Source organism: Rhipicephalus sanguineus, chromosome 2, assembly GCF_013339695.2.
Source record: "Rhipicephalus sanguineus isolate Rsan-2018 chromosome 2, BIME_Rsan_1.4, whole genome shotgun sequence".
In the NCBI taxonomy this organism is placed as follows: Eukaryota; Metazoa; Arthropoda; class Arachnida; order Ixodida; family Ixodidae; genus Rhipicephalus; species Rhipicephalus sanguineus.
This window is the reverse complement of record NC_051177.1, coordinates 27,794,585-27,814,885: the sequence shown is the minus strand read 5'-3', so window position 1 is coordinate 27,814,885 and position 20,301 is coordinate 27,794,585. Positions and strand designations below refer to the sequence as shown.

The following is a 20,301-nucleotide window of genomic DNA, read 5'->3' as shown; positions in this document are numbered from 1 at the left end:
TAGACGCCATGTTTTAGCAATTGCCAGGCAGCGATGCTTGCGGTTGCGATCATGATCATCATCATCTCAACAGCGATGTTAGCCACTCTAGCGAAGTGAATGTTTTGTGGAGTCTTTGTGCCATTTGGATGTTGGCTGGCGAGCATTGTGCGATTCGGTGCGAATGCTCCATTTGTCTCCTGTCTCCGCTTGAGTGTCTTCCCTGTGAATTAGTTGATTGAGGTGTGCTTGGAAGGAAGATGCCGAAGTACAAGAGCTTGTCCCTGCACGAAAAGGTGTGCTTAATTGAAGAGGCCAGCAAGTCGACGGCGTCGAAAACGGCTCTTGCCGAAAAGCACCACGTGCCTCTGTCAACGCTGTGCAACATCATCAAGAATAAGGAGAAAATTCTCGATGCTTACAGCAAGACGCACTCGTCAAAGCGTACACGAGTACGCCCGCCTATGTACGCCGACGTTGAAGCAGCTCTGATCGACTGGCTGCAGAAAGCCAACGCAGCACACCTTCCTGTGAATGGGACCATATTGCGTGAGAAGGCCAACCAGCTGGCGCTGCAACTTGGACATTCTGAGTTTAAATGCAGCAATGGATGGTTTTGCCGATTTAAGGAGCGCAACAACCTGACATTCGTGACTGTTTGTGGCGAGAGTGGCAGCGCGGATCAGTCTGTTGTCGACGGCTGGAAGCAGCACACCTTGGCTCCACTACTCGCCAAGTACGAAGCAGCAGATGTTTACAACCTTGATGAAGCTGCTCTGTTCTACAAAATGTTGCCTACGAAGACGTTCGCTTTGAAGGAGGCAGACATTAAGGGGCGGAAACAGAACAAAGATAGAATCACTGTTTTGTTTGGTGCAAGCATGTGCGGTGAGCACAAGCTGCCACTGCTTGTTATTGGGAAGACAGAAAAGCCTCGTTGTTTCAAAAATGCACAACTGCCATCTAAGGATGACCTGATCTATAAAAACAACAAGAAAGCTTGGATGACGGCTGCACTCTTTGAAGAATACGTGCGGCACCTTGACCGCAAGTTTGCGGCCGCAGGGCGCAGCGTTTTGTTCGTCGTCGATAATTGCCCAGCTCACGGCGACATTCAGAACCTGCAGGCAATCAGGCTGGTCTTTCTACCCCCGAACACGACGTCGCTATCGCAGCCGATGGACCAGGGCGTCATACACCATACCAGGAAAATATATCGCTACAATCTGTTGAAGCGAATGCTCCTTTGCTATGACAACGGAAAGGAGTATAACATTGACCTCCTCGGTGGTATTTGCCTCATTGTTCACGCATGGAGGCAGGTGGAGGCCACCGTTATTCGACGGTGTTTTGAGCACGCCGGTTTTGTGAAAGAAGAGGCAACCTCCGCTGAGTTTGCTGTCACCGCTGTCACTTGCCCGTTTGATGAAGAAGGGGAGACTCTCTGCGCTCGATATGAGGCTTTGCACGCGGACGAGGAGTGCACTCCAATCGGATTCTCCGAGTACGCAAATGTCGAGTGCACAGTGCAGACGTGTTACGCCGACATCGACAGCGAGATAGCTGCGAGATCGACCGATTCGGCCTCTAATGTTGACAGCGATGACGAGCCCTCCCAAGCACCCCCTTTGGCGGATGTCATCGATGCCTTGAGTGTTGTGCGCAGCTTCGTCGAGTGCAACGGCGGCGAGGCTGAGATGCTGCGCCTCATTGATAGGCTGGAAAATATGACTTTCAGTGCTGGGAACTACCGAACGTGTCAGTCACGCATGGAGGAATTTTTCTCCAAGTAGGCTGACTTGCCACAATAAAGGTGTGACTTCCGTACATCACGTTTTCTGGCTGATTTCTTTGATTTCGCGTTGTTTCGGATAATTGGGAATCCCGCTTAATTGGGATATTTTTCTCGGTCCCGAGGCCTTCGAATTAACGAGGTTTTACTGTACTTGAAATTGCAATATCTATCAGCATTACTTGTGAAAATATTCGGTTACTGTTTCAAAGGAGACTGAAAATAATCAGTTACAGAGTACAATTTTTTTTTATTAGTTCCATTATCTCTGTGGAATATCTGGATAGATATTGGCACTCTACAGTCTACAAAGAGTCTAATAAGATTCAACCCAATGATTTCACTGAAAGTTTAGTACATAAAAGAGTTCCCGCAAAAAGTGTAACATTTTGCCATTGTGTATGACATAACTGTAGCAGCTACATGGAAAGTAATGACATATTTGAAATCTGCATGAAAAACTATACATATAACAGAATTTTCAAGTCTCTATTGCAAAAAATAAAAAAAAGGTTGTTTCGAGGAGCGTCTCCCCTTAATGAATGTTGTCGACAAGGCACCACAGTATCTAAGCATCCAGTTGTAGACCAATGCCTCCCAGCACTTGTACTCACAGGCAACAGAGTGTCAATGTGCGGGTGGAACACCTGAGGGCTGTGGTGTGTGAGCAGGCATCCCAGGAAGGCAAGAGTATCTATCTTCATGTTGGAACTGGATTGTCGGTCACTCAGTGAAAAGTGCAATCCAGGCAACAGTGCTGGTAGATAGTCTGCCAGAGCTCCGGGCAGCAGCTGCAGCAGCTCTGTCAGTAGTGCCAAGCAACCCTGGGTGTACATTTTATGTGTGTCTTTTAAAGCACCCCCACAAGCAAAAATCAGCTCACAAAAGCCATAATGAAATCCAACAAACAAATTCTGATGGAGGCTTGTGTGGCAGAGGCTGTCACCTCTATCAAGCCTCTAAACACAGTAGTTTTCAGTGGCTGTTCCTTCTTGAAAGACAGAACATAATGAATCGAAAAGTACAGTTATGGAGAACCGTAAAAACAAGCATATTGCTTCCAAAAGACTCCATGTAGCATAGTAACAGTTCGGTGTTCCATCAGCAAATCGGTAACAAGAACAGTTGGGGTGTACCACAGAATAGAAGGGCTTAGACCCTTGTGGAACAGTCAGACCCCGCGACATCAAATGCCACTAATATAAAAAAAGTTCTGTCACCATGAAGAAGCTTCTGTTCATCAGCAGCCCACTGAAAATAACAAGCCTCTTAATGAATAATGTTTCCGGGGGTACTTCCATTTATGTTACAATTTCACAGACGCAAGCAAGGTGTACTTGCTCGGGATGGTGGATGACGGATGAGCAATTTCACAATAAGACTTCCTTTGCACTTGAGCCATGGTACAAGAGCTTTCTTTGAATGAAACAGGCACTACAAGCTTCTGGAATGGCATTCTAACAATCATAAAGGCATATTAAAAAAACAATTAAGTTGGCCTAACATGACAGTAACATAGGTAAGTACCCCAAACATGGGGCACCGTATGCCAAATGGTTGTCGCTGGTGGCTACTTTGCGTCAAACTGGCTACTTTTTGACCCCGTTTGGCGACTGGCGACGAAAATTTCTGGTTGGCTCCATGGCTACTTTTAAACTTATAGTTTGACGTACCAAGTAGCCATTTTTATGATTATTTGCAGATAAAATACATTGTTTTTAGGCTTTTCTGTCCTGTCAGCTGATGCAGGTGCCCATCAAGGCGCCCGCACAACGTTTGGCATGCCTGTAATTATGAAGTGACGAGGTTATGTGCATGTTGGCAAACAGGTGGCCAGCATGCTGCTCATGCTGCCCATCATACCGTATTTACTCGCATATTTTGCGCACTTTTTTTCGCGAATTTGGAGCTCCGAAAAGGGGGTGCGCAAATTACGCGGAGATTACGCGAGCACATCTGAAATAACGCACAAGATATAGTCCTAACACGCGCGATATAATACATTAAAGAAGAAAATAAATTATAGCGCAAACGAAGGGTTTTTAACAGAATTAGCACGTACTTTACACAGCCAGATTCGGTCATGCACGGTCTAGTCAGAATCACTGGTTGAGAAGTCCGACTGAGAATCATCGCCGCGGCCGCTGTCACCGCTTTCCCAAAGCGCGTCGTCCTTGGTTCCGTCGAGTGCGTTGAGGCGTCTTGAAGCTCTTCGCGACAATGCTGGGGGTAACGAGGTGCCACGGCACGGAGATACCGGTGGGCCTAAGCTCTCGCACATATTTGAAAAGGTTTTCTTCAATGGCAGGAAACTTTCCATGCTTCGGTCCTCGGAACGGTCTCCTTCCCGGTCTTGTATTAAAAAGCGAACTCTTCTGCGGCACGGTTCCCGTTTCCTTAGGCAAATTCTATAACAGTGAGCTTGAATTTTGCCGAATAGTTATTGTAGCCCAGCGCAAGAGAACAGTGAAAACGCAACTGGCTGATCGCGAAACCTAAACTGCCTAAACTTCCGAAATCAACGAATGCTGCGTCGCAGCGCGGACGCAGAGGAGGAGGGTCAGCGCGGGAAAATGTTGGCGCGACTGGCCCTCGCACGCCTCCGATGCAGAAAGTAGTCCGTGCCGTGTCGCGTGCATGCATTCTCACGGCGGGAGAACGCTCGAACAGTTCCAACAACCGGTGAACAGGTTTAGGTGTTCGGGTATGGTTGGTACGGTCTCGGCGGTTTCCGGAGAATAGAACGAAGTAATCGGAAGAAGGGACTTCGCACTTGCAGCCTGTCTTGTGTATGACTGCGCTCGCCTGCTTGGTAAGGGCCGCGGGGCGCGGCCGTCCAAAGTTTCCCCGTGCGCGCGCGTCGGCGAGCTGGCTCGAGCCGGGCGGGGAGCGCAAAATATGCGAGTAAACATTTTTTTTTTAGCAAAGCTGGCTAAATATTAGGGGTGCGCAAATTATGCGAGGGCGCAAATTATGCGGGTAAATACGGTATATGCTGATACTATGCGCAACTTTCTACAAGTAATTGTGATGCGCAGTACATGTTCTCGTGCAATCTCAACAAAAACTGAGATCTGCAACAAAATGAATTGTGTTCATTTTTAACCAGATTTCACTATATGACGCTGGACTGGCATGTAAACTGTATTAATCAAATTCAGTCTGCAGCTTCGAGGAAAAACTGTTTCAACGTTTCATGTTCCTACCGACTTGCTGGCTGGAATGTTCTAAATTACTCTGTATATGGCAAGATCTCTATCTTTTCTACATTAACCATATGCACACACAATGAACTTATTACAATTTGTTCATTTATTTGCAACTTATTTGCGGCTTGAAAACCAAGCAGTAGGGGAAAATTTGTGCTCTTATTTCTATGGGCTTGCTCATTCAAAATGGTATTTATTGATCAATACTAATGAGTGTACTCGTAATACTGCTTTTGTTCTATTTGGCTACAAATATGGTGGTAATATTAAATGCGATGGCTACTTTGGCTACTTTTGGCTTGAGTTCTGGCTTCTTTCCAAGTCTATCCAACGGCGACCCTGCATTACACTTCACTGGACACTGTAACTTATTGTCGAGCGCATATCTCAGATGGGCTTTTCTACATTAACTTGTAATGCAAGTGGTAGATGCAGATACGCTTTAAGACATATAAGAATACCTCACCTGTCGGGTCTTCAGGGCCCGCTCGCGCAAGGGCCGCTGAAGGCCCCTCACTAGCGGACCCACTTGGGCCGCGACAAGGGTGCGTGGGTCATCGCCACTGAGAGGGCCACCAACGCATGGTGTGACAAGTGGCCGAGTCTGTCGCAACAATGCAATGTACGCCTGCAGAATGTCCACCTTCACATTTTCTTCACGTTCTGAAAAAGCACCGATAATGACAATGAGCCGAGGTTACATCCTAAAACAGTGTGTGCTCATGATGCGAGTCAATATGGTATACCCAGCTACAGTTATACCAATGCCTCTTCTAATGGGGTTGAACTGTAACTGTGTATAGAGCAATATTTCCATTTCGCAGCAGGGCGTGTCCACACACCACACTGCACAGTAAGCTAAAGTGGGTTTCAAGAATTTTCTGGAACCATATACAGTCAACTGCCGATTTTTCAGACATGCTTGAAAATTCAGGAGCTTTCGCGGCATTGCTGCAAGCAACACAAAATAAATATATAGGAACGTCTGAAATTTTGGACACTGAAACTTGTCATGTCTGATTTTTCTGACTTTGTGCTCAAAGTGCAGGTCCATAATGGCATTAAGGGGAGACACTGGTCTCGAAACGAAAAGTTTTATTATTGGAGATATTGTAATGAAATTGGGTGTGTATATGTATTTCTTCCTCCTGTTTTCAAAAATATAATTAGTTTTCATGTACTTCAATTAGTTATCAAATTGTGAGAGCATAAGTGAAATCTAATTAGGTAATTTCTTACGGGTCATTAAGACACTTTCCCTCAGTATTTTTAGGTTCTGTTTAAGATGCAGCTGTAGCCAAAGACCTGCCATGTGGAGCTATGCTATTTATATTGTCACTGAGATATATCATCATATAAGAACTTTCAATTGTATTGACATTGTGTAATCTTGAAATGCAATTAGCTCACATTATTGTTCACAAAATTTCATATGTTCATCTTAGCCACAAAAAAATAGCATAGCTCCACAGTCCTATTTCTTACGAATTCAACGGTATAAAATTTATCAAAATTACCTTACAAAAACATAATGAAAAGATCCGTAAGGCTGGTCAAGTTGGCAAAAAATGTGAAGCTGAGAAAATCGCGTTTGAAGATTGACACGCACTGTATAAATTTCTAAAAGGAACCTTTAACCATAAATTTTATTCACATGTTCCCCATCTGTTTCCCTTCAAAACAAAACAGAAAGTGTCTTGTTCCACCCAAGGAATCATATCTAAAAAAATTTTCCAATGTGCAAAGCATGATCAAAACCCCACCATGACAAGCGGCTGGGGGGTTCTGGAAAAGCCATGGGGTATGAGGCTCAAGCGACTGGCTGCTCATGTCTTTTCAGTCTTTAGGAAGAACCTTCTAGATGTTAGGCAGCATGTTACCCTGGGTAATAGGTTGCTATGCTTGAGAGAATACCTTCAAAGTAGTCCAGGACTGTAATCTTCAGTTGCACCCGTTTTGTGTCTCCTTGCAAGAGTCTTTTTTGTGTTGGTGCTCTTCAGATGAGTTGCATTTGCCTTGCGTAAACGCAGAGAGTCTTTTTTCTAGGCTGTGGTCCCAGGGCACAGCCGAGACAAAAGTTTGAGTAAACAACATGGTCAATTACAAGGCCAGTGTAGAGCTCAATGATGCAGCCCACACCTATGTGTGAGCTCCGACCTCGCGTCATCCATGAGCCGTCGAACACAACATCGATGTTCCCTATGGGGTTCAGGAAGTCTGTATACAGCTCTTTTATTACTGCCACACTAGCAGCTTCACTTTCAGTCGCTGTGTTTTCGCAGGCTTTCACTAAACTTTTTAGGTGTCCCTGAAACGTCTTGTGGTGCAAGCCTCGGTGCGAAAGGTTCATACACGCACAAAAGTCCGAAAGGGCAGTAACACCTTTGCCTATCATCTGTATCCCCTTCATGGCCCTCATGTTGACTTCGAAGGGAGTGATGGTGGCAGTTCCGCTCACTCTCGGAGAAGAAAATTGCTTCTTCTCGAAATCACAACTGCTGCAAGAAAAAATAAGCTTTACCGCAAGGCCGTACTCCTTGTCCGTTGCCTTCCTCACGCTGAGACTTTTTGCGTCGCATTTGTCGCACTTCGCTTGTGCAAAAAAGTTATTCAAAACTTTCATATCGACGAGCAAAAAATCGGTCCCGGCGTCACCGGTCTGGCACTCCGCGCTTACTCCAAGAAGGTCGAACTTGCGCTGGGTAGCCGACTTTCCAGACAGAACGGTCTTCGTTTGCGCCGATCTCTCAACTCGCTGCGCCTGCTCCGCCGTTGAGTAGTACGCGGCATCAACCCGAAGTGTTTCGCTAGTCGAACTTGGTCCCACGGTGTCGTCAGTTGAAGTTCCCGGCAGGTCCAAAGGGTCCGGCCGCGACTCCAACTCCGCTGCCGACGGTGCACTTGTAGCCGGCGCCTTCTTGTTCCAAGCCCGTTTTTTACGGCTTCCAAAAGCTCGTTGCGTCGATGGTTTCAGACGAGAGTCTCCAGGCATCTCGATCGCGTGGAAAAACTACCGGCACAAAGTAGAGACACGGTCCGTCGAGAAACACGCACGATCGCAAAAGCAGGCGCACACAAACGGACAGCCACGGCGGAGAACCAAACACAAAGAAAAAAAAATGACGTGTCGGTCGCGCCAGCCAATGGGAGACTCGGAAAGGCGCGCTTGAAAAGCGCGCCGCGTGAGAGCCAATCAGTGGCCTGGAAACGACCTTCAGAAAACCCGCGACGGCGGCCGTTCTGCTTGAGCGACGCCATTTTGAGATGGCGCAAAATGTGCACAAAGAAAACAGCTTCAAATCTAGCCCAAGATGGCGGCGCTCGGCCCGCTGCAACGCTCATGGCGCGCGCGGGAAGTTCGAACAAATTTCGTCCTTTTGGGGACATTTTAGTGCTGCCGGGGTGCTTTGAAAGCCGATTTTATCGCGTTTCCCGACCGAATTTAGCGTTAGCAATTTGAGAGTAGGTGCTCAGAAGTACAAACGCCTCGAAAATAAGCTTTGCGAAAAATCGATTTTTTGACCATTTTGACCGTTCCAAGACCCGCGTCTCCCCTTAATTGAAGCCACCACCGCTGTCGCACCGATCATCTTGCAGGCTCTAACCAGTGCTTTCATGAGGTGATCCGTTTGCAGCTGTAATAGATTTCAAAAAAAAAAAAGCTTTGCTGCAATGCCAAGGTGTTATGGGGTGAAGCATACCGAGAATCTGAAGAGGCCACTGTCGCGGCAAGAATGCATAAATGCTTTTTCGGATGAGCACCGTAAATGCACAGAGGAATGATGGCAGCAGGCAGCAAATGTGCCAGTGCAACTCAATCGCTGAAAGCCCTATTAAGATATGTATCTGCAGCTAATTGCTCAGTATTGCACGTGGCCTAGCACAGTTGTAAGTGTACTGCATGCTTTTAATAGGTGACAACCCAAAAGCACTGCACCGCCATTCACTGCTGCCTCTCTGTGCAAACCCACTAAGTGTGCCCCACAGATGCATAGCTTTCTGTAATCAGAGCAGCTAGCCATCACCGTGCCCATGTGCTGTGGGGAAAAGAGTGGGCACAACGAACGCTCTCACGGCAAACACATGCGTACAATGCACCAAGCACACTAGTAACGGCGTGAGCTTAAGGTGACATGCTGTACACAACTAGGAACGATTGGCTCCATGCTGCATTTCAATGAAACAGAGGAAATCTTCGTACACTAGTACATTGTTTACACGCAGAGGGGAAAGCCGGTTGAGTCATCCGCTCTGCCACCACAGCCTTTGTGATTCGCATCATAGCCACAATTTTTTCTGCACCTTGTTTGTATCGACAGCACTAGTCAAGAGATGTATAATTGCAAGTGGAAGTTAGGATGTAGTTTGGAAAGGTTCCCAGCGGTACTAAATGTATTCATGAAAGCCTGTGCGAGGACCAAAATGTCTGATAAGCGTGCTGGGAGGCGGCCTGGAGGCCTATTTCAGACGTGGTTGCAGCCATTTGACCGCTTGAGCAAAGTAAAAAAGCATGAATTTGTTTTTTTCAAACTGCCCTATTTTTTGGACAATTTCAAATTCCCTAGGAACTGGGAAATCGGCCATTGACTGAAAACCAACACCACAAAAACAAGAGGTAATGCAAGAGGTAATGCAAACCTTTGAAACGTGCAATCAGTGCAGGTGAAACGACACGGTAGAATTCTGGGAGCATTTCATGCCTGGTGGCAATGACTGCCTCCAGACATTTTGCAGCAGCCCGCCGTACTTTCCAGCTCATGTCATCATCGTCACTGTATTCATCTTCACTCTCCCTGCAAGTGAGGCGGTGAAAGAAAATCATGATGTCTGTACAATGTCACCTCTTACCAAAACTATTGCACAATACCAATCTACATACCTACTCGAACCTCACTACAATAAAATAATGGATATACAGTACACTCTTAATAATTCAAACTTTCGGTTAATTCAATCAAACCTTAAATTTTTGGTTGGCCCGATACGTTTTCGATGTATTTTAAATCCACTTAGTTCAAACTACCTCACTGCACAAATTCAGGTAAATCAAACTTTTTGCTTGTCCATGCCTGGAAATAATCTGCTTCCTGCGTTGCTTCTAGCTGACCATGTGCACCAACAATAGCATGCTGAGGAAGAACAAAAAAAAAGAAAGAAAAAGCCCGAGAAGGTCTGGCCTTGGTCTACCACATGCCAACTGCTCCTCAAATCACTTTCATCACAGCACACTGGTGTCATGTGGAAAAGCGTCCTAAGATTGAGAAGGGGGTTATCATCTGCAACGGGACACAGCACATTTTTGTCCCTTAACCCTTTGAGGGTCAAAGATGTACATGTAGTATGTCATCAACTAACAGCCACAAGGCGGTCAAAGACTTACATGTACATCATTCCTGTATGTTTAAAAGGTGTGCCTTTTTCGATCAAATCTCTTGCTTGGTATGTGCTGCCACACTGCGCGAATACGTAAATTTTTTTTCTTGCGCCGATGTCTCCGTTGTTTTTTTTATGCTTTACTACAGCGGTGCACCGACTAGTTTTGGTTTCATTCTTCGGCTGGTCCCAGCTTGTTGCGCCCGCAAACTGGTGGCTTTCCGGTTTAGAACCTTTTAAAAGTTGACTGATTTGTTAACTCTGTTGTTTATTGCTCCCCTGTACACATTTACGCCCGTTTCCGTGCAGGCGCTAACACAAAACCTCTGCTGTCACGTTGGCAATAAAATGATTATTATACATTCCGGACTTGCTTTTGCTGTCCGGACACGCTCACAACTACACAGTTTTCTTCAATGCGCTCACCCGCGCAGTTTGCTTGCGCTATGGAAATGCGCGCCGGTTTCTCTGCCACGAGTGAGTCTACTCTGTTCCAGAAGTTCCGTGCAGCACTGTGGAAGCTACAGGCCTTCTCAACCAATCAGGAGGGCGAGCACATCTAAGTGTATCCTTCCGCGCCCTGTCATCTGCTAGTGGCGAGCGCTGCAGCGAAAGCGGCAAGAGCGTCTCGGGACGCTGTGCAACTGCGCAGTGAGATGAGCTGTAATTGTGAAAGTGGTTAAATATTCTCCTCGGCACCGTAAAAGCGCGCGTCTTCGAGATACTTGCACGATATCGCACAGGTGAACCAGGCGCCGCCATTTTGACTAAGGAGTGACCAAATCTGCCACCGCGGACTAATCACAACCCAAGACTGGGTCCACCGCGGCGCTGTGGACGCTCGGGCTGTGCGGACTACTCATATAAGTTTAGACAGTGTCGTACCATTCCTTGGTCCTTTATAAGTAAAAACGTAACACATACGAGCCACAACAGGGTTATTTCTTTCGTCATTTGCATGTTATAACACGTACAAGCAAGAACTCTTTCTTCAGTATCATGGAGCCACAAAAATTGTTTTATACAGAAAATGCGACAAAATCGTCATACAAATCAAGCTACAACACGCAGAGAAGCCTTCAAGTAAAAATCCTCCGACGAGACCGCTTGCAAAAGCCATGAGGACAAACAACGGGCTACGTATATGGGGCACTACATCTCGCTTCGCAACAACCTGCGCTCGAGGGTCGTGTAGCCTTGGCTCTGCTGCACGGAACTTCTGGAACAGAGTATAGCAGCGATTCCTCTAAATCGCCGCTCGGCTGCCAAATCAGAATCCGATTCAGTAAATGTCAGCCCATCATACGAGAAGTTACTTACGAGTTAACACTCGTATGTTGATCGGCGAGTGACATCTCAAAAGTGTGCACGGCGAGACGATGCTGACTCGATCAAAAGTGGCTTTTCTGCCCCTGTGTTTCCACGTAACGCCACTTCGTGCACTTAATCGTATGTCTGTGAACTATACAGACTTTTATTTCAACGCTTAATTTTTTAACAGTCGTATAGGTTTTTTTATTTTAGAATTGCTTTTGCTGTTACTCACTAATAAACCATGAGTATGTACCAACACATTTTTTTGTCACTTTACAGTCACCCAAAATAATTTTAGACAATTTTTGCTTAAATAGATTCGTCTGAAGAATTTAATTCAGCAATAAAAGATGCACACTGGGGCACACATTTCGGGAAAAAAATTCGACTCTCAATGGGTTAATTATTTACGCACGCATGCACACAATGTATAATAACAAGTAGCACTATGACTGTTGAAGACCAGAAACTTGGCTGGCAATCACGCAGAGCTGTCTATGATGCTACTGCGGCACTCAGAAACAATAAACATTACAACACAAGTTGGTAGTATGTTGCCCCAAGTCATATTTATGAGAATTTCTGATAATTCAAACATCCGATAATTAAAAGAAATCGTGAGGTCCCCTTGAGTTTGAATTATGGAGAATATACTGTAACTAAGTAAGAGTCGCCTTAAAATCCCTGTAGAGACACACGAATTTTAAACCTCATTTTAAAGAAGTTTGTAGGTCACTTTTTTGTTTTCCACTGGCATATATAAGAACATTTCCCATTCTTGTAGAGAAACTGCTCTGCTAAAAAAATAAAACACAGGCACACCGTTCAGGTTCAGTTCAAGACAGCACTGGCCTATTGATAAGCACTGCTTTTAGACATCACTAGATGGCAGCTCACCCCTGAGAGTCTCTGTCCATGTCCATAGAATTCTCATCATCCTCATCATCGTAGTTGTAGTTGGGGTCATAGCAGATATACTCCAAACAAATCTTCATTATCTATCAAGCAACAAAGAAGACCACTGCTTCAGAAAAATATGCACAACAAATAACACTGTCACAAGATGTCCATTCACCAGCACTTGACATTCCTTACATTTGCAGATGCATGATTATGTGTCAAGTTGTAGACCGCTTGTAGTGAAAAAAAATAACTGACTGCAGTCTGAGGTGCTCGAAACAATTGACAATTTTCCTACTAAGGAACAGTAATTTCCTGTGCCTAAACAATTCTGAAGCATCTGTACTAATAGTAGGCAGCAAGATTGCCTGCAATACATTTCTTATGACAAACTCCATGATGGCCGATGATCAAAGCAGAAAAGCAAGAGCATGCAGGTTCAAGTACTGGAGGAGAGCCTATAAAGAAGCCACAATAAAAACTGCCCAAAAGCCATTCGGCATAGATTTCCACAAGGCATCCTGCTGCTAGATTGGCTGTAAAGCCAGATCAGCTATACTGAGAGCCATTAATGTTTTTAAGTGCTTCTCATCGTTGAACTTCATGAGCAGCCAATCAAACAGTGCTCCTCAGATACTGTCAATAAGTCCAGGGAATCTGAACAGGATGCCTGCTGTTCTGGGCACTCACTGTTGGCACATGGGGCACCAATTCCTTGGGGCAGCGGCGAAGCAAACTCTCAAAGCCCTGCAGGCAGTGTTCCCTCAATTCATCGTCTTCCACTTTGCAGTACTCCACCATCAAGGGCATCAGCCGTTCCAAGTGGTCACCCATGCGATGTCCGGCTTGCCGGCTGGTTAACAAACAACAAAAATTGTCAATTATGAGGTTCCACATGCTAACAGTGCAATTAGATCATGAGGCCCATTGTAGCAGGGAGCTCCAGATTGATCTTGGCCATTTGAGTACCCCTAAATTCTAACTCCATTAGAATGTAACACCAATTGGCAGGATCAAACCTGTGACTACAGTGGCAGGTATTTGTGAATGTAGGAGGTGGGCGAAACTATCAAGAAATTACACTGATGTAATGGTGTTGCATTGAACTAAGGTATGTAGTGTTTGGTGCAAAGCCAAGAGTGAGTCATATGATTTGTAGTGAACATGCGGAGCACAAAAAGTACCTGCACTCAGTCATTTGTTTAACAGACATAAATCTAAGGTGCTATTCTGCAAAGCATCATAATTGTATCTAGATAGAAGCCTAACAATAGACAGTTTTAGACTATTCATATACAACTAACCCAAAGAAGCTCTGCTTATCCAATGTCCCATGTTCTGCTGGTGTTCTTTTGTATGCTTGGCTGTTTATGTACACTGGTACACGTTTACTTGGTTACAATTTGGGTACCCACAATCCAAAACTCCCTAACAGCACCACAGTCATCACTGTTATACTTGTAAACAGAAGTTTCCATGGCTACATAATGAGAAGGCATAAGAATGTGCAGTACGAAATATCACAACATTTAAAAAAGGAAAACTCTCAGTGGTTTCTCAAAAGGGCAAGTTCTGTGGTGAAAAAAATTCATTCTCATCCAGGGACTGAACCTGGCAGAGACACGTGTCTAACAGGGCTAATCACGAGGCTAACAGTAAAACCTGGAAGTACTGCCAAACGAGTTTGGCTAAGCAACAGCCATTGTCACAACCAAGATCTACAGCATTAAAACTGGTGTCAATGTAGCAAAATGTCAATTATGTCAGAAGCTGGTTTAGCCTTCCAGATGTGCTCGAGTCAAACTTACCTAATAGTTCCTATACACTGTATGTATGTTCTTGTGGTCGATGTCGAAGTATTTTTTGCCAGCTCTTCTAAGAGTGTGTCCATCAACTTGTTGAAAAGGCCTTGACTGCAGCTCATCACTAGATAGCCTGAAGAAAAAAAGCACAAGTGCTAACTCGAGTTCCGTCATCAATGTAGCCATCAACAACACAACTACCAACTCTTTCTTTCAATGTAGCTATCAACAACACAACCAGCAACTCTTTCACGCAGTGAAGAAAGCTATACACAACAATGCAAGAGGGAATAAATTCTAAGTACTCATTGTGACCCCGAGTTTGTCACGACACAGGCCTTAGTAGGACATTTACAATGCCTTTTTTTTAATCGACTACAGTAAAAGCTCGTTAATTCGAAAAATCGGTTAATTCAGACACGTCATCTGGTCCCTGTAAATATATTGTGGGGGTGCTATATCACCCCTGTAAAGGCAACTGCCGTAACTTGGGCGCGGCCGCTCTGTTTGGAACGCACGTGCTCGGCGTAAGCCGAGGCATTCGTCCAAGGTCAGTGATGCGCTGGCGCTGTAACCCGAGTTTAGCGCGGTGGCGCCGGCATCGCCGCCGCAAATTTAGGCCGGCGCATAGAAACATGAGTGAATCTCTCTTTTGGAGTGTGGCAGCGCGCGCGGATGGACGACGGCCGCGGGGTCCGTGGGGGTCGGTACCACGGCTCGCTTCCCTCGGGCCCTCGTGGTGAGTCGTACATCTGCGGCGCCGCCTTTACATTTGTATTGTATTATGTTGTGTTATTGTATGTCTTATTGTATGTCTTATGTGATACAGTAAAAGCTCGTTAATTCGGATTTCTAGGGACCGGAAAAAATGTCCGAATTAACCGAATGTCCGAATTATCGAATGGTCGAAATAAACACAATAAATGCACTAGTTTTTTCAACATAACTTTACTTAACAAAGTAATCGCGGATGCTTGTCTGTTTTTGAGCAGATATTCGCGCGGACACAATTTTTCTGAGCCCTTCAAGGTGCTCAGCAGCTCGCATGATGTCTGCAGTGTCCGCAAGTTTCACCCGTCATCCACGCTTTTCGGTTGGCACGGTAATCCACAGGAAGATTGTTGATGTTCTTAAAGCAGCGTGGCTTTTGAACCTTTCCGATAACGAGAAGCAGCAAGCGCTCTGTTCCCGTCACGTTGGTGGCTAAAAGTACGGTTACTCGTTCCTTCCTTCTTTTGCCGCCGATACAAGGACCCCCTTTCATCACTCTTCGTCACTTCTTGTCGGGAGAGCCCATTATTCAGAGCACGCAAAATTTCTACTTTGGTGGTGAAGTCCTTGGCCTCGTACTTGGGCTGCTTCGCCGGCTTTGCCATCGGCGTGGAGTGCGGTCACACGAGAAGTCAACACAAAAGCACCAGCAACGATCAAGCTAAAGGAGCCGCAGTGAAACGTTCCTCGATAAATCGGCGATCAACGATGCAGCACACCAACGGGAACAAAGGAACAAAACCCACACGCGAAAAAAAGGCGTTCAAGCTGTCTCAATCCAAGCCAAGTCGATAACTGATGTCCATGGCGATGCTGCGTTTGAGCTTCACTTTTGTTCCGAATTGTTCTTTTTTCATTTTCGAGCCTCGCCAGCAGCCCGAAAGTCACCGAATTATCCGATTTGCAGTCAAACCTGCCCGAAATAACGAGCGCCCAGTCTCATAGAGTGATGCATATATTTACAGGGACCAGATGACGTGTCCGAATTAACCGATTTTCCGAATTAACGAGAGTCGAATTAACGAGCTTTTACTGTATTGTATTGCATGCCTTACATTCTCTTGAGTGTTGCTTTCCCTGTATTCATTGTCTAGCGTGTTACGTGTTACGTGTTACTAATTCGGCCGGCGAGCTCGCATTATGTAAAGAACTGTGTAATAAACGTCCATGTTTGTTGCACGACCGCGTGAACTGTGTCCGTGTGTTCCGAGGGCGGCGGCGGTTTTATCGCCTCAGACCCCACACTGGCGCCCAACGTGGCGCTCTTGGAGCACCGGACGACGGTTTTCACGGTTCGGGGCAGCATTTCTGTGAGCTTAAAGTAAGCCTAAGGGGGGACTTTAATCACTAGCGTCGGCGGCGTGCTTTTTGGAGAGCGCGATGAGATCGGTTGCTGTGGCGTGTTGGAACTTGTCGGCACGCTAAGTTTTATCTGTTCGCAGGCGGTTCATTTTTATTTTTAAGAAGGTCGTTGAGTGTCGGTATGAGAGTCACATGGTCCGCATCCTGGGGAGCGAAGCATAGAGAACGTGGATGGTAGGCAAGCCCGAAGCGAGTGAGTACAGAAGCCTCGTAGGTGGTCCGACTTTTCTGTAAATAGTTTCTTCTCTCTCTTTGACTCTGGGAGTCGCGGCTTGTGTAGCCGGGTGGCCAGGGGCCACGGGTGTCGTTGCTGCTGGCATTGCGGCTCGACGCCGAGGCGTCGTGACATCGTCCGGGACGGTGGACGCCGATCGCTCGGTAAGCTGCTGTGTGCAGCGAGCGCTTAGGGCCACCTCAGAGAGCTGATGTCTCCTCGCGGCTGCCTCTTCTGCGCCTGTGCGAGTGCTTGTTTTTGGATGCCGGTTGTGTCGAGCGAGCCGTTAGGCCAAAGGCTCTGCTTAGCTGCCTGTTGCACGCGAGACACAACCCGCTGGATCGTGGCGTCGAGTTGTTGCACTCAGCTTCCCTCATTTTTAGCTTGCTCACACGATTGAACTAAGAAAAAGCAACCGTTCATTGCATTTGTCGCCTCAGTCACCGCCGATGTCATTGCTAGCCGGACTGCACCGTTCTTTCGAGAGTGTACACAGTGGGAGTTGTAACCCGCGGATGGCCGTGTGCTGCACATCGTCTCCACCAATGGCCGACATGATCGTGACCTGCGTAGCTGCCTTCAAATCGGCGCCCTCGTTGAGTGCTGCCCGCAACCAGAAGACGTGTCGGTGCGAGCGACGTTCTCTCGCGCCGACGGCCACGTTGCCTTTGCGGTTCCGGGACGGAGGTCAAGCCAGCGCAGCGGTGTCGACCAGCGGCTGTGCCGCGGTGCACGGACATTCTGTAGGGACATTTACACCACTTGTTCTTTCGTAGAGCTTGTGTAGCTTTTTGTTTTAAGTTTTTTTTCGGGATATGTGTTTGAATTAAGGTTGGGGGGATGTGGGGGTGCTATATCACCCCTGTAAAGGCGACTGCCGTAACTTGGGCGCGGCCGCTGTGTTTGGAACGCACGTGCTCGGCGTAAGCCGAGGCGTTCGTCCAAGGTCAGTGATGCGCTGGCGCTGTAACCCGAGTTTAGCGCGGTGGCGCCGGCATCGCCGCCGCGAATTTAGGCCAGCGCATAGAAACAGGAGTGAATCTCTCTTTTGGGGTGTGGCAGCGCGCGCGGATGGACGACGGCCGCGGGGTCCGTGGTGGTCGGTACCGCGGCTCGCTTCCCTCGGGCCCTCGTGGTGAGTCGTACATCTGCGGCGCCGCCTTTGCATTTGTATTGTATTATGTTGTGTTATTGTATGTCTTATTGTATGTCTTATGTTATATTGTATTGCATGCCTTACATTCTCTTGAGTGTGCGCGTTGTTTACCAGTATTCATCGTTTACGTGTTACGTGTTTACTAATTCGGCCGGCGAGCTCGCCATATATGTTTTAAAGAAGTGTTTAATAAACCTACACGCGTTTTGTTGCCCGACCGTGTGAACTGTCTCCGTGTGTTCAGAGGGCGGCGGCGGTTATATCGCTCAAACCCCACACAATGTAGCTATCAACAACACAACCAGCAACTCTTTCACGCAGTGAAGAAAGCTATACACAACAATGCAAGAGGGAATAAATTCTAAGTACTCATTGTGACCCCGAGTTTGAAACGACACAGGCCTTAGTAGGACATTTACAATGCTTTTTTTTTAATCGACTACAGTAAAAGCTCGTTAATTCGGCTCTCGTTAATTCGAAAAATCGGTTAATTCAGACACGTCATCTGGTCCCTGTAAATATATGCATCACTCTATGAGACTGGGCGCTCGTTATTTCGGACAGATTTGACCGCAAATCGGATAATTCGGCGACTTGCGGGCCGCTGGCGAGGCTCGAAAATGAAAAAAGAACAATTTGGAACAAAAGTGAAGCTTTAACGCAGCATCGCCATGGACATCAATTATTGACTTGGCTTGACTTGAGACTGATTGAATGCCTTTTCTTTGCGTGTGGGTTTGGCAGTGCCATTTGTTTGTTGCTTTGTTCCCGTTGATGGGCTGCCTTCGTGGTGGGCTGCACCGTTGAACGCCGTTTTATGGAGGAACGATTCAGTATGGCTCCTTTAGCTTGATCGTTGCTGGTGCTTTTGTGCTGACTTCTCATGTGAACGCACTCTCTGCCAATGGCAACGCCGGCGAAGCAGCCCAAGTATGAGGCCAAGGACTTCACCACGAAAGTAGAAATTTTGCGTGCCCTGAAAAATGGGCTCTCCCGACGTGAAGTTGCTCCTGTGCCTTGACATCGGCAAACAAGACGATGTAAGTCTCCTGCGCGCTGTTAGCATTCTTGCGTATGTGTGGCAGAACACGCCTGCGCACGCCACTGCCAACTGTTTCAGGCACAGTGGCTTTGTTGTACCAGACTCCAGCGATGCCACATTGGCCGAAGTGTCGCCGGACGACGGTGCTGATGACGGGCAGGATTTCGGAAGTGTTATGCCTGATGCAGTGAAACTCAACAATTATATCGGCATTGATGATGGCGTTGCCACTGCCGGCTCTCTGATGAGCAAATCGTCAAGGAAGTGATGCATGGCAACGAATCCGAGAACGAAGAGCCTGAAGAGGAGCAGCCACACCTTGAGCCACACAGGCCCGCTCGTACTGTGAAGGAAGCCGCGGAGGCCCTCGTCGCCCTTGAAGAATTTTGTTTCGGCACTGCAGACAGCATGCGAGCTGTTGAGCACCTTAAAGGGCTCAGAAAAATTGTGTCCGCGCGAATTTCTGCTCGAAAACAGACACGCATCCGCGATTACTTTGTAAAGTATTCGACCATTCGATAATTCGAACATTCGGTTAATTCGGGCGTTTTTTCCGGTCCCTAGAAATCTGAATGAACGAGCTTTTACTGTACTTCCTCTTTCTTCCTGACTCACCCAATTCAGCACAATGGCCCCTCCCCCCCCCCCCCCCCCCCCACCCCCGCTTTCGCACGAGCCCTTTCCTCCTCTTTTGTTTGGGTTGGGGGAGAGGGTACAAGAAGCATACACGCACACGCTCTAAGGCAGGCAATTGCAGTCTTGGCTCCAGCAACACCCCGTGATCAAGAATTCTTCATCTCTCCTGTTCTTGAAATACAACACTATGTATCATACCCATACCTTCATCCCATTCAACTTGAGAGATTTGCGTGCGTATGTCAATGTAGGTTCTCAAGTGCTGGTTTGCATGACGCATGCAATTGTGGCAAACGTCTTAACCATCACGGTGGCCCTACCTATGGCAGTAATGGAGCGCTTTCGCACGGCCAGCCTCGGCGAGGCCAGTTGGGGCAACAGGGCTTCTTGAATGGCCGGTTGGCTGGGAAGCAGCATGGCACCAAAGCGACTCAGCAGGTCCCCCAGAATGTCCAGGGCCTCCAACTGTACAGCCACGTCCTCCTGGCGGCCAATGGCTCGCCCGAGCCTCCCAGTCATCTTCTTACATACCGATGCCACCAGCGTGCCCCCGCTGCAGGCTGGCAGCTCTCCGATTACAGTCTTTAGGCCTGCACATAGTGATGAACAAAGGGGCAGCTTGAAGCACATCTATCATCTCTTCAGGTGGCATTTTCTCACTGTCTGTGCTCAACAACTCAAATCACACATTAAAGGGATACCGACACCAATATTCAAAGATGATTTTACTCTGCCGTACAAATGTTCTGTA

At 47.0% G+C, this 20,301-nt stretch overlaps 1 protein-coding gene across 1 annotated transcript in view; it reads right to left on the bottom strand.

The window, feature by feature from the left end:
- The window catches only part of LOC119382607 (cullin-associated NEDD8-dissociated protein 1), a 59,513-nt gene that overhangs the window by 35,657 nt on the left and 3,555 nt on the right, over positions 1–20,301 (bottom strand). The window contains exons 5-11 of the mRNA XM_037650386.2: positions 19,871–20,140; positions 14,376–14,502; positions 13,258–13,420; positions 12,565–12,665; positions 9,619–9,773; positions 5,447–5,643; positions 2,386–2,595 (exon numbers count right to left, since the gene is read on the bottom strand). Of these exons, the coding sequence (XP_037506314.1) occupies positions 2,386–2,595; positions 5,447–5,643; positions 9,619–9,773; positions 12,565–12,665; positions 13,258–13,420; positions 14,376–14,502; positions 19,871–20,140 (1,223 nt within the window). The remainder of the gene's footprint in view (positions 1–2,385; positions 2,596–5,446; positions 5,644–9,618; positions 9,774–12,564; positions 12,666–13,257; positions 13,421–14,375; positions 14,503–19,870; positions 20,141–20,301) is intronic.